The following is a 14,626-nucleotide window of genomic DNA, read 5'->3' as shown; positions in this document are numbered from 1 at the left end:
ATATGAAGTGGATGTAAAAATACTTTGGCTTTGCTATTTAAAATCATACCCATGGACGAGTTTGAGACGATGGCTGATGAATAAATAAGAGTTTATTAACAACATGCAATGAGCAGGAACATTTTCAAAGACTACATGAAAATCTTGAAAATACACTGCAGGCATGAGATCAAAGATGCTGAACTAATACATTTAGGCAAGGCATTTTTTTAGTACACTCCATACTGGAGTGTATTTCTACTGTACAGCACAGGTAAGGGAGTTTGGTTGTGTAGCAGCAAGAAAATGAAATATTCCAGTCCTCCAATGCACTAGGTGGCGCCAATAAAGATACGACACAATATCAAACTTCATAAAGTATAAATACTAATTAGTTTCTATAAATGTTGAAAAATCTGTAGTACACTACAAATGCGTTTTAGCAAACATGCTTACAAAATATGTATCAAGTAAACTTCATTCTCATGAATGGTTAACGTACTGTGCAAACTAGACACAACACCTGGGACATGGCAGGCAAAGTGGTATGTAGTACTGATAAGGATACCTCCAAAACCACAGGCACATCCTGTCATATGTGTGTGTGAGATGAGCTGTGAAAATTGCCCTCTTTAAAATGCTAAGTTAATGAGAATCAATTCCAGGTGAGCGAATATCTCTCTTCATCCTGCAGTTTGCTCTGTGAGTACCTAGTAATTCCTGTTTGCTTGTTAAAATATTCCCAGGCAAAATGTTACCATTCTGCATTGTAAGGTTAAAATGGCTTGAACTCCTCAGTTTGAGACCTGGCTCGAGATCTTTTCCTGATCCTGTTTACTTCTCTCATCTCACATTGTCTCCTGTCTCTATAGTTTTAATAATCAAGGAAAAAATCAACAACTTAAAATGGCTTTATTAAGTGGGGGAAAAGCTAAAATATATAGCTATAGTAATGAAAGAAAGAGATTTGGGGCATGCCTGAGAACTCGAAGGTGAGGAAAGTGATTTACAAACATTACAGACCCATGGTCTTTTTAAAGGGATAGTTCACCCCAAAATTAAAATTCTGTCATTATTTACTCACCCTCATGTCATTCCAAAACTGTATGACTTTCTATCTCACACTCAAAATTTTTAGCCTTTTTTAAAAGTCCCCCTCTGGTGAAAATCAAGTTTTTAATGTTGTTTATATGTCTATGTGGTGTTTTAAATATGCTTTAGGACAAACCATTTGCAAATATTAATAAGTCAACACCATTGCTGAGTATTTTCTCTTTACAACTGCAGTGATCTAAAGACAGTTTCAAAAACGCGGTTTGAAATCGCTGGTGTTTCTGACGTCACAAACTACCTTGTAACCAATCACGTCAACATGCCGGCGGGCTTTAGCATATCATTAACTATGAGCGCTCTGAAGCAACAGAGTCGTGTAATATTAGCAACACATTATTAGCTGTTGGATAACGTAGTCAAGCAAATGGTTCATTTTAATTACCGTTATGTGTCTAATGTTGTAAAAAGCAATACCATTGTGCAGCGATTTCTTTAAGTTGACCGAGTGGATCTCTGAGCTCGTGCGAGTGAGTGGAGGCGGGGCTAATTAGCATATTCATAGATCCGTGTATACTAAATGAAGCAAGGATGTAGAGTTACATTCAAGCTATTTTAAGGCATGAAGAAATTTTTTTTCACAGGAAAAAATGTTTAAACGTCATTTTGGTGATCAACAATGAGTTTTAAGAGATACAATTATTGACTACAGGGGAACTTTAAGATTTACGCAATTTAATAGTAAAATTCCATCAAATTGAATTGAATAATCCTTACGTATTTTAATTAAATAATTGATTAAGGATTATTCAATTATTCAATTAAAATACATAAGGATTATTTAATTCAATTTGATGTGTTCAACAGAAGAAAGACATAGTCATACACACTTGGAATGACATGAGGGTGAATTATTCCTTGAACACATCTGATATGATCTTTTAATGAGTTTGGGGTGCTTTGTGTGGGATTGCTTTGTATTTTGTGGTTGCGTCTCATCAAATCTTTTAGAAAAATACAAGAATCCCAGAAGTAAAAAATCTAGAAAACAAGATACAACTAGAAGCAAAGAGGGGAGGAACTTATAAACAAGTGTGAATCCGATGAAGCCTGATGGCACGTCACAGCTTCTGAGTCCAAACACTCTATCAGATGCTAAAAGCAAACAACAAACTGTGCTAATATGCACTCACAGTATACTGTAGTACTACTGAAAAATCATGATCCTGACCTTAAAATTTTCTGAATCGTTAAAATATTGGTGTCTGGGACACCATGAGCATGGAGACTATAGTGTACACCAGTGGTTCTCAACTCTGGACCTCAAGATCCACTTTCCTGAAGTGTTTAGCTCCAACCCCAATCAAGCACACCTGAACAAGCTTATCAAGGTCTTCAGGATTACTACAAAGTTGCAGGTATAACTTGTTGCAAAGTTGCAGGTATACCTGAACAAGCTAATCAAGGTCTTCAGGATTAATACAAAGTTGCAGCTTGTTCAGGTGTGTTTGATTAGGATTGGAGCTAAACTCTGCAGGAAAGTGGATCTCAAGATCCAGAGAAGTGGACCCCTGGTTTACACCATGAGTTTTTAAATGTTTGAATGAAGAGTGCTCATAAAGTTAATATTCTCACTTGAAACGGACTAGAGACTTGGACCCAGAAACAGTATTCAATATGCCACGACTTAACAAGCAGATTAAGAGAAGTTTTCAAATTAATTTAGTAGAGAAATAGGCAGAGATGTTCATAGCCAGGCTCATACAGTGGTCATAAGTTTGAGGGAGCCTGAACGAAAACGCATGATCTTCTTTTTGAGCGCGTGCGAGGCTTTAATCTTGACCACAGCATTGGAGGGATTCTGTGAGGAAGAGGAGGAGGAAGGGGGCAAGCGAGGAGGAAGTTGTTGAGGCCAGACCAGCCCTCCGCTCTCATCTGAGTCACTGGACACTGAACTGGTCCCTGGAGAGAAAGTCTCACTCAGACTGGAGTCAGAACCATCGGGCGGCACAGTAGCGGCCTCTGACCGTTCTTGCAACCTCTGGTCCTGGTCCACAAACTGAACACTAGTGTGTTTGACTGGTAACTGATTTCCTCTGAGTTCTTGCACATCTTCTCTGAATATCCCCTCGTCCTCTTCTTGACTGAGATCTGCAGAAGAGCACCAAAGTCGCTGACTGGATGGGTAAAATTCATCACTATGATGCCTGCTGATGTCCCGTCCCACAGTATAATATTTGTGCTCTGGTTGGGCGACCCATCCTTGAGAGACGCAACTGTCCTCTGACCGAGAGCGGCTGGTTGACTTGGTTTGTCTCTCTTCGAGAGTTGTCCACCTTTCCTCTGGAACCCTTCTGGTTAGGGACCGAAGGAGAGCCCACTTTTGAGATGGAACGGGCTGGCGTTGCTCACGGGACTCGGGAGTTGACGACATAGGTACGCAGGTGTGATTGCAGCAGGTGTGAATGTGTGGTTTCATGGTATCTGACATTGTGGGACGGCGTTCGCTGTAAACCGGTTGATGACGAGGGGAGTCATTGCTGCTGTCGTAGGGTTCTTTAACTCCATACTGATCCATTTCCAAGGAGGATTCTGGCTCCTCGCTGCTTAGGGAAGTTGGTCCAATCTGAGAACTAGGAAGGTTCATGTAATATCTGTCTTGGGTCTCGCTCTCGTTCTCTTCCTCTGAGAGCTGTGCCCATTCCTGCCATTCCGATTGGTCAAGTGAAAGTTGAGGGTATGTGTGTAAGTCTTGCCACCGTTCGGGTGCTGCTGTAGATCTGAAGTGACGCCGCTGCAGGAGTCCCAGGATGTACGTCTCCACACGCATAGCCTGCTGGATGTCCTCTTCGGTTGGGCCTTCATCTATCTTCACTGTAGGATCTGCCTCAGGATCAGAAGTAAGGCTCATCTCATGTATAAGGCTTTCATTCCCATCAGCCATCAGATCTGTAACCCACTGGGGGCTTTCTTCGTCTTCTTCTTCATCCTCTATTCCCTCTGCAATACCCTCCAGTGGGGGGTATGGGGCAGAAAATGAGCGGGGAAGGGTGGCATGTGCTGTGGGCTCCATATGACCCTCCCAGTCCAGCATGTAGGCATCTGTCAGCATGTGAGAAATAAATGATTTATGAGAAATAAAACTAGTTCTAAACACCAGGGGTTTTCAAACTTTCTGATGCCAAGGACCCTCGAAGTTTGACGATCCCCTTGCAAAGGACTAGGCCTATATTTTATTGCAGACACTTTTTTATTGTGTGGGGGGAAAGGTAATAATTATATTATCAAGACCACGAGTTGATTTCAAAATTAAATGACTGTTTTTTTTTTTTTTATTTTGTTTTAATTTCTGAAACCCCCCACCCCCCTCATCAAATTTTCCTCTAGCACCCACCTTGCGGGGTCTATGAGCACCAATTTTAAAACCCCTAGTTCAAATCACAACATACTCATATTTCCACAGGGTAATTCATAGTACTGATAGTACAAATGAATGCATTGATATAGGCCCTGTTTACATCTGGTATTAAGATGCGTTTTGGGCACAAGTAGACGAGGGAGATACATACCCGTTTATACCTGGTATTTTAATCCATCTCTTTTGTCCACTTTCAACCACTTCTGTCCTGATTTCTTTGAGGGGAGGGTCTATGGGCGGGTAAATGTATGTTTTTTCAGATCTTTCGTTCTAATAGATAAAATAAGCTTGCGTAATTTACATATGAATGCGCCCAGAGATGACGGAAAAAACATCTGGAAAAACATCCTTTCGTTTCTGCTCTGACAGCCGCAAGACCACGCTGAACACGGTAAGTGTGTTAGAAATCAGGAATGGTGCTTGGTACATTTTCTTCTTCAAACCAAACTTGGGTCTTCAGCCGACAAAGTTTAAATCCCGTCTGGCTAGCGCGCTTCCCATAATGTTTACACGTTAAGTCAACAGGCGGAGAGTAGGCTCCGCCTACTGACTTTAGTCTTTTGCGCTGTTCGAACGCATTCGACCACATAAGCGTTTACACTTGGAAAGCAATTCAGTCAAATACATTTTCGACTACCTCTGGAAGTGGTCGAAAGTGGACAAGCTCAAAACGTTTTACACCCCGTTTACACCTGTATTTAACGTTGTCCACTTGTGATCCGATCGACCAAAACACATCTTAATACCAGGTCTTAACAGGGCCACAGAATAAACAAAAAGTGGGCATGAAAAGTGATTATAAGAAACACTCACCCACAGATCTGGGCCTGTGACAGGAGGCAGTGAGGTTTGGAGAGGAACTAGAACGCAGTGGAGGAGACAGGCTTTCACTTTGCTCATAAAACCCTGAGGGATCAAGATAAGTTGAAATGTTATTTTCAACATTATTAGCTTTCATTCTATTATTCACAACATACAAGTGTATATTTTTCACACGTATAACCAAAAAGCCCCACTATTAAAAATAACTTTACATGGCAACACATTTCCGAACACAAAACCAGCTCGGAAGTGGTAAATGGACAGGATCATCCTGATTAGGTTGATGTCAGAAGCAGAAGCTTACAGATTACAAAAGTATTGAAGTAGGTCCAATATACAAACAGTTCTACTGTTCTTCTTCTGTGTTCTTATGCCTGTTGAAGCATGTAAACTCAAGATCAGAGCTTTAGTAGCAATGCAAAACAAAATGTAGCAGCCAGTATATATTTAACCGGCATTTTTGTGCATCTGTACATAGTAAAATATATCCACAACAAGAGTGCAATGTTGCAGAACACTATCTGGAATAAATGATTCATAGAGACATGGAGTACCTGAGCTTGATGCGCTGGGACTGTCCAAATCCTCATCTGTATTTTGCTCACAGGTGAGTCCTGAATCCATCCTCAACTCACTGAGCTGCTGTTGCAGTGCCAGCATCAGCAGACTGGGGGCGCCCTGGAGTCGGTTCTGCAGGGTACAACAGAACAGTCAATAGTGAAGCAAGTAAACATTTACTTGAATGCATTCGGCAGACACCTTTATTCAAAGTGACTTACATTGCATTCAAGGAATACATTTCAGTTCATGCATTTCCTGAGAATCAAACTCATAACGTTGGTATTGGGAGAGCTCATGCTTTAATACAAACTTAATAACTTGCATAAATAGCTGAGAGGACAGTAGTCGGATTTATCAGCATAATATAGGACATTTTTTTGTGCATTTTTTCCATATTAACCTATGCCCCAGATTGCCATTACTCTCCCTCACCCTCACTGCATAAAACACTGTTAAATCTTAAAAAAATTAAAATGTCTATTACAGCCCTACAAACTGGTCTCTTGCATAAATGACAATAGTAATGATGTATTGTGCATCTACATTAGAATAATCTATCATTATTTGCGTGACAATAGACAGATGTAAGACGGCTAGGATAGAAAGCTTGAAGCATATGTGTTTGAGTGCATGTCACCAGTGTAGTGTGAACTCGTGCGCACCACTGGCAGTAGTTATGTAAGCAAACGGCAAATGCACCATACCCAGAACATCAATAATTTACCAAAGACAGGACATATACTGTTGAGTATGCTATTTTTTAATCCTGTGGTTCTGGTTTTGTTTCAGGACCTAGTTTCATGCTCTCGACAGCTAGATCAAAACACATTGTGGTCGGCACCATGTTGCAAGTGAACCTGTGTTTAATGCAGTCTGAGTCTGGGTTTTATTTTATTTTTGTTCATGGTTTAGTTTGTTCAGATTTTGTCCATCCATCACAGTATGTTCCACACCTGGCCTGAATCACCGCTCAGAGAGTATTTTTGGTTTCTTGTTATATTTTGCTGGCCTATGACGCAAAGGTGGTTTGACTTGGGTCATTATTTTAACCACTTTCTTTATTTACAGTTTAGAGTTCTCTCAGTTCTCTCTCTCTTTTTTTTATAATAAAGAGTATAATGATGACAACCAATGTTTGGTGTACAGAGCCAAGACAGATGTGAGAAACAGACTATGAAACAAATTTTTCAGTGGATTTCCAACAATTTAGGTTGAGACAGGCTGATACACAAGGTTAAGATTTGTTTGTAATAACATTTTTTATATAACATGGAGGTTTGCCACAGTAATACCGGTTATACCCGTATTATGGAAAATACCGGTATGAAATTTTATTTTAAAGAGGAGACATGAGTATGAGTGAAACTTACTTGACACCAGTCAATATCTTGACATATAGAATAGCCTTAATAAAGTGATAGTCACATAAAGCACATCCTACACAGCAGTCAAGCTTTTTTTTGTGATCTTGCTGTCTCTTATATTTACAGGTACTTTTCATAGACAAGTTCAACACATAGGACACATGCACAGTTTTTCGATCTTTTCACAAAGGGGCTGTTTCCGATATCGCCCCCTATAATCTCGTTCACTATTCCGTACGTTACTCCACTAATATAGTTATGGATATGGATGGTTCACACTTACAATTGGATATAGAAAAAGTATGCATATTTGGCATGCTGTCCGAGGGGAGGGCTTCAAGATTGGAATTTGGCCCGAACCCAGAGTACTCCCCCCATCTCTGGTTGGGATAGGAAACATTTAAGAGTGAGGAGTTGGGGTGGTGGAGGGACGATGGAAAACTGTCATGGGATAGTGGTAGGTTGGCTATATATACCTCCTCTTGTGCTAATTAGGTTGATTTTCTGAATGTGCTTCTCCCGAACTTCATTAATAAAACATCATTCCATGAATGATTGAATGAAAACGAGTGAGTGAATTCTGATTGCACTAGAATTGCTGTGAGCGGCATTTATTTGGTGAGATATGCGAATTGGAGCAATGCTCACAGTGAACTGGTATTCTTTAGGGCTGGGAAACTCTGGCCCACGAGATCCACTTTCCTTGTAGAGTTTAGCTCCAAACCTGATCAAAATCACCTGCTTGTAACTTTCCAGTAATCCTGAATACCTTGATTAGCTTGTTCAGGTATGTTTGATGGGGTTTAAAGCTAAACTCTGCAGGAAAGTGGATCTCGAGGGCCAGAGTTGCCCATCCCTGCTCTAACGGTTAGTTGTTGAGTGTTCATATGTTGTACATTCATTATTGAGATGCATTATGGGACTGAATGAGTTTACTCAATGATGTTGACACCACAACAAATGGCTGTCCAGTTAATTATAATGGTATTGGGGAGCAATTTAGGACATCTTAATGTCGGGGCCAAGAGCCGTGAGAACGGAGAAGCTCCAACTAATCTGTGGCAAGCAGGGCGGGGCCAAGTGCCATGAGAACGGAGGAGCTCCGGAAGCATTAAAAGAGGAGCAACGACAGTGAAGGACAAAAGATGACCAGGCCTGGAATTTACGTTGTGTTTTGTTTATGTTTGTGTGTCAGTCGTCCGTGAGGAGCTGCTGCTTTACTTTCATTTTGTTGTTTGTTTATTTTGATTATTAAAGTACGTTGAACATTCGCCAGTTCCCGCTTCCTTCTTCCCTGAACAACTAACTTTGTTACACTGTTGCCAAAACCCGGAAGGAAGCAGGGACACGCTGTCGGAGAGCCCTCACTGCTGAGAGGAATCGTAGTACTGAGGAGGTCGGGCAGCACAAAGGAGCAGTGACTGCCGGTGCCTGCCTGAGGCAGTTGTGCTGGAGCGACGGAGAGTTCGCTGTCGTGCTCATTGGTCAAGGAGGGGTGGGGGAGGAGCAGGGAACTCGCTGCCGTCTGCCAGGAGATGGAGGAGGATCGAGCCATCCACCAAAAAGTGTCCAGTACCATCGCATGGCACCGCGAGTGAGAGCCTCTTGACTGGTTGAGAACCGAGCGGCAGTGTGTCAGGGAGCCGGACCAAGAATTGTTTTTTCTTTTCCTCTCTCCTCTCTCCCCTCTCTTGTCTCTGTCTCTCCTCATGCTTCTGTCTCCTTTTCTCTCGCCTCGTGTGTCCTTACCCCCAGGTGCTGTGGCTGCCGTGACTGGTTCCCTGGTGGGGGGGTGGGGGGGGGGGGGGGGGGTGGTGGGGTAGTAGAACACACTCTCGTGGGTACTCCCTGGTCTGCGAAAAGCAATGTGGATATGTGGCAAGCAAGGCGGGGCCGAGGGCCGTGAGAACGGAGCGAGGCCGTTGGCATGATTGCTAATGAGTGTCACCTGTTCTCCGGAAGCATAAAAGGAGGAGCGACGACAGTGAAGGACGAGAGAGGACCAGGCATGAATTTTACGTTGTGTTTTGTTTATGTTTGTGTGGCAGTCATCCGTGAGGGGCTGCTGCTTTTCTTTCATTTTGTTGTTTGTTTATTTTGATTATTAAAGTACGTTGAATAATCGCCGGTTTCCACCTCCTTCTTCCCTGAAAAACTAACCTTGTTACACTGGTGCCGAAACCTAAGAGGAAGGAGGGACACACTGTCGGAGAGCCTTCACTGCTGAGAGGGATCGAGGTGCTGAGGAGGTCGGGTGGCACAAAGGATCGGTGACTACCAGTGGCTGCCTGAGGCGGTGGTGCTGGAGTGATGGAAGAACAGGTGGGACGGAGAGCTTGCTGCCGTGCTCTTGAGTCGAGGAGGGGTGGCTGCCATCCAAGAGGGAACAGAGAAGTCACCACTGTTTGCTGAGGCCAGAGCCTGCTGCCCTCCGCCATGACGGGGGAGGAGCTGGGAACAGGGGACTGCCGGCTGCCCTCAACCGGAGGAGCCATTGCCGTCTTGCAGGAGTCAGAGGAGGATCGAGCCGTCCACCGAGGACCGTTCAGTACCATCGCATGGCACCGCGAGTAAGAGCCTCTTGGCTGGTTAAGGACCGAGGGGCAGTGTGTCCGGAAGCCGGACAAAGAATTGTTTTTTCTTTTCCTCTCTCCCCTCTCTCGTCTCCATCTCTCCTCATGCTTCTGTCTCCTTTTCTCTCACCTCATCTCTCCTTACCCCCAGGCCACTGTGACTGGCCCTTCCGGAGAGGAGGAGTAGAGCGTAGTCTTGTGGGTACCCCCCGGCCTGCGAAGGGTGATGGGGGTATGTGGCAAGGAGGGCGGGGCTGTGAGAACGGTATCTCTCATAGAGGAGCTCTGGAAGCATAAAAGGAGGAGCGACGACAGGAAGGACGAGAGAGGACCAGGCCCCCCCCCCGGAACGTGATTTCGAAATACAGCAAATTGGACAAATCTCATTGGACAATGGATGACTGTTTCAGAGATAAGTTAAAATGTTCTGATATTTGAGTCAAATGATGGAACATTGCTTCATTGCAACACCATTCTCATTGAAATCATCGGGTTTGCAGCACCGCTTGAATTCACCTGTCCATTCTTCATGACAAAAATAAGACTTGAAAGAGCTGTATAAATGTTCTTAGAATCTAATCGCTCATAAAACCATGGCAACATGGTTTAGCAGCTGAGGTCAAAGCTCAAGTGCATGAGAGAACATGACAGGTATAGAAAGGGAAAACAGAGGACGAAGATAGAGGATCAGAAATCTAATCAATGCAATTTTAGGTCTGCCAGATGTGAACAAAGACCATAAGCAAAACCCCCACTGAAAACATGATCCAATTTGGATGATTTCAGAGCCAATATCAGCTATTCTCTCTGAAGTCTATGACTCAACCGCATCTTGTGTTTGATTCTGCTTCACGTCGTGCAAAGGATCAGCTGGTCTGGTGTCTCACCCTCAAAGGCCTCACGCAGAAGGCAGCAGTCTATTTGATTATCACAGAAACAGACAGGACCTGAGGGAGATCAAGCTGCATGTGTACTCTCATTATCCAGCTGCCGTGAGCGCCTTGCCTTTAATGTGCCAAAATGGGACACAACCAGCTTACCCACTACACACACACGCACACACACCACCCTGCCCCCATATCAGCATATACACACACACACACACACACACAAACATCACTCTAACAGTCCTAAAATCCAAAATACATCACTAAACTGCACTAATTAATTACTGAAGCACACACATCCACAGCAAGTACAGGAGGGAAACTTTGGCCTTGAGGGCTGATGTAGTGTGTTTGAACAGACATTGTATGTGCAAACTAGCTACTATAATGCAAACACTGCTGGTTTTTCAACTACAAAGCTGAACTACAAATAATAAATCTGTAGTGTGGCAAACTGGTTTAAAGTGCAGGGATTAACATGAAACAACTGGAATCAGTTGTAAGGATTTCTCACAGTTACATTGCTAATTATATTATTAAAGGGTGCATGTGTAATTACATGTTACCCACAGGGCTGTGTGTGTGTGTGTGTGTGTGTGTGTGTGTGTGTGTGTGTGAACAATGCACTCCATCCTCATTTGCCTGAGGAGATCAAATTTGATTCTTTCTATAGTTAATTGGTTAATTAACAGGTGCAGTTTGAATCAGTCAGGAACACAAAGATGATAGATAGATCGATAGATAGATAGATAGATAGATAGATAGATAGATAGATAGATAAAGAGCTAAATGAATGAATGGCGCTTTGCTGATCGAAGCTCTCATCAGTCTGGCAGACTGAAGAATGTTTTCCGGTGGTCGCTGAAGCGGAGCGCGTGAGCCGCTGACAGCTCATTTGGGTGATGCGTCTCGAGCGCACCCGCACGCGCCCGTCCCGCGAGAGTCTGACTTATTAATATTCCGCTCCATGCGCCTTTTGTCTGATCCATCTATGGGGGAGAAACTCTGGGGAAAGAGAGACTGCTGCTTATTTGATTTCTCTCACCGCCTTTTCACTGGCCATTTATTGAAAACTGAGTTAGGGTGAGTCCGAATCCCTGGAGGCAGACATACTGATGGACAGGTAATGAAAGGACAGGAGGGACTAGTTTATGACTCTGCTAGTTTATGAATATCACTTTGCTAAACACTGCTTACTCAGCCACTTATGCAGACGGAGTGCAGAGTTTAAAAACATAATAATTAAAATATAAACATTACCTATGTTTCATCAAAGAAATTAAAGACTTTATTTTTAAAGCCATTACTCTTAATGATAATTAAAACAACAACATTATAATATAATATAATATAATATAATATAATATAATATAATATAATATAATATAATAACACGGAGAATATAAAGAAATGATAGCTTAATATTTATTTAGATAAAGTAGGAATTGATAAAATCCATGCGAAACGAACAATGGATAGTTAAAGGTCTACATGCCCCGCCCCCTTTTCCACATGCACATCAATCACAGCTGTCAAAAACATTCACTTGCTGCGAAAAGAAATTGCTTTAAATTATACAGCAAAACTGCTGCTGAATGGTATTATAATGTAATATTGGTGTTATAAACATATCGTTACACGGCAGTTTTCACGTGCCAATTACGTAACACCACAAAGTACATATTTTAAACAAGTTCACTCTTGTGCACACTCTTAAAAAGGTTGGATAGTGGAAAATGATTATTTAAATATTCTTCACACTAAGAAAAAAAATGTTTATTTTAATAACGGAAGGTTCTTTGGGGAACCAAAAATGTTTAATCTATGACACTGCTGTTTAGTCTATGACAAAAAAAAAAAAAAAAAAAAAAAAACAAACAAACAAAAAAAAAACCTTTTAAACCTTTATTTTTAAAAGTACACTTGACTAGAATAATATAATGGCAAGACTGCCTGCCAGTACATTTCTCGCCTTTTTAAACTTTTCCCAACCCTGCGCGAATATCCGCATCTCCATAAAGCGATAGCAAACCGCTGGAGGGAATTCCAAAAGCATCCTTTTCATCACCTACCAGCTGTAGTCTTAAAGTGAGCTGCTCCTGTTCTCTGCCGCCGCGGGCCGGACCCACATCACCCCAAGCCTGGCATCCCGGCACGGAGTCCCCGAGCGACAGGGCGCCGAGGACCAGACTCTCCTGCCGCTGCTTCAGCATTTCCAGTTCACACAGCCATGTAAAACTGGCCTCCAGACGCTCTTTATTCCGACTGCGCGCTTCTTCCATCTTCAGAGGAATCCCGAGGTCCATCAGGAGCCTCCTCACCCTTCCCAGCAGAACAAAAGCAATCAATCTTTCAATATGATCTGCGTCAGCCTGCTTCTGCTACAACTGTGGACGTTTATCACGTTGCAAAGAGACAAATATCCATTTGTTTTGAGAGCTTTCCCCCTAACACGAGCCTCTGCTCATAATGCTGCGGTCGGACAATATTTGGGCATATCAGTTTTAAATCTTTCCCTCACATTGCTGTACATTGAGGTGTTCCCTGCTCATTAGAATATTCAGCTCTGTCCGCTGTGATTGGTTGTAAGCTCTCCGTCACCGCCCTCCTGAGGAACTCCCACACTCTTATTGGTCAGTCCCCGGCATATTCATTTGCATGCAGACCATGGCGAGTCTTCGTGAGCTCAAGCACAGACGGGGTGAATGAATGAATGAATGAATGAATGGATGCCGAATATTAATTTGTCTGGTGCGACCGGAAAATTCATGCGTGGATGGCTTAATAAGGATAATTAATGAATACTTGAATATTTCTGGTTTGTTGGATATGACGTGGGATAGTGATTTGCAGAGAACTGGAGCGTGATTCATTTCCATCAGGGTATTTTTAGATTGGCCTTGATTAAATGAATGTTTTATATATATATATATATATATATATATAGTTGTAAAACAAGACTAAGGCAAGCTGGATATTTGCTACATCTAGTATGCGTCTGGCTATTACGTAATGAAGGGATTTGGTTATGTCTCCATCTAATGGCTAGACACGATAGTGCACATTAGCGTTATAGTTCTCTATTGAATGGAAAAGGAAAATAGTAAGTTTCCTTAAAGAGGTGTTAAAAGCTTTGACTCAGCTTCAGGCGAACTTCCAAAAGCATAATGCAATTTTGTCTGTGTGCAATAATAGCATACTTGTAACACTGTGCATTTGATAAAACAAATGTAGCTTAAAAGTAACATTTCTGTGGGGCATCTAAAGTAAAGCATTCTAGAAAATTCAAAGGGAAACATGGCATTCAGAAAAAAATCACAAGGTATTTTCCCAGTGTTGTTTTATTATTATTATTTGCAATCTGTCTACTTCACATAGACCAGAGAGCCACTCAATCAGAGTCTCTATTAGACAAAAGTTGTTGGAAGAATGAAAAACTGTGCACAGCACAGTTCTGCTTCCTGTATCAGTGAACACTGCACATATTGTCATATACATACAGTGCATATGGAAACATGTACAAACCAGCCTGGTCTAGAGATAAAAACAATTCTAAAAAGAAGAAGAAAAAAAAATATACAGTGAGTCATTGCTACAGCAGTTAAATTATGGGATGCCATAGATGGACATCTACAGAAATCAATCAGAACACTTTCAAGAAAATAAAACGGTTGATTTGTGAGACAGTTTGTTGCTTAGACACAGTTGTCATGTCGTTCAAGGAACTACCGCACAGGTACAGTGGAAATGACATCAGTGGACACTCAAATCCCACAGCACAGAGTCTGAGTATGATATGAAATTTAGAACAATATTTCTTTTGCCTAAATACTTTATCACAAATGCTCAATATAATTTCAATCTCTAATAGTGACAACACAGTTTTCACAACTCAAATCTTTGGTCAGATACGTCATGAGAAGTCGCTGCATATGAGCAAAACAATCAGGTGGAAAGTTAATCATAATTTTT

At 42.1% G+C, this 14,626-nt stretch overlaps 1 protein-coding gene across 1 annotated transcript; it reads right to left on the bottom strand.

The window, feature by feature from the left end:
* Positions 1-74: 74 nt before the first annotated feature.
* LOC127499837 (dapper 1-B) lies at positions 75-13,221 on the bottom strand. The gene is made up of 4 exons (XM_051870459.1): positions 12,727-13,221; positions 5,824-5,959; positions 5,261-5,353; positions 75-4,131 (listed from the first exon to the last, which is right to left on the bottom strand). The coding sequence occupies exons 1-4, from the start codon at positions 12,958-12,960 to the stop codon at positions 2,789-2,791; spliced, it is 1,806 nt and encodes a 601-aa protein (XP_051726419.1). The 5' UTR covers positions 12,961-13,221; the 3' UTR covers positions 75-2,788.
* Positions 13,222-14,626: the final 1,405 nt, after the last annotated feature.

The sequence above is a fragment of the Ctenopharyngodon idella genome, chromosome 18 (assembly GCF_019924925.1).
Source record: "Ctenopharyngodon idella isolate HZGC_01 chromosome 18, HZGC01, whole genome shotgun sequence".
NCBI classification, from domain to species: Eukaryota; Metazoa; Chordata; class Actinopteri; order Cypriniformes; family Xenocyprididae; genus Ctenopharyngodon; species Ctenopharyngodon idella.
The sequence above is the reverse complement of the archived record's forward strand: the minus strand, read 5'-3'. Positions and strand labels throughout refer to the sequence as shown.

Coding starts and splice junctions, on each gene's coding strand:
- LOC127499837 (XM_051870459.1), bottom strand. CDS start 12,960: ATGGACCTCGGGATTCCTCTGAAGATGGAAGAAGCGCGCAGTCGGAAT. Junction 5,960..12,726: donor TCACTTTAAGACTACAGCTG/GTAGGTGATGAA, acceptor TGTACCCTGCAG/AACCGACTCCAGGGCGCCCC. Junction 4,132..5,260: donor TCACAGGCCCAGATCTGTGG/GTGAGTGTTTCT, acceptor ACATGCTGACAG/ATGCCTACATGCTGGACTGG.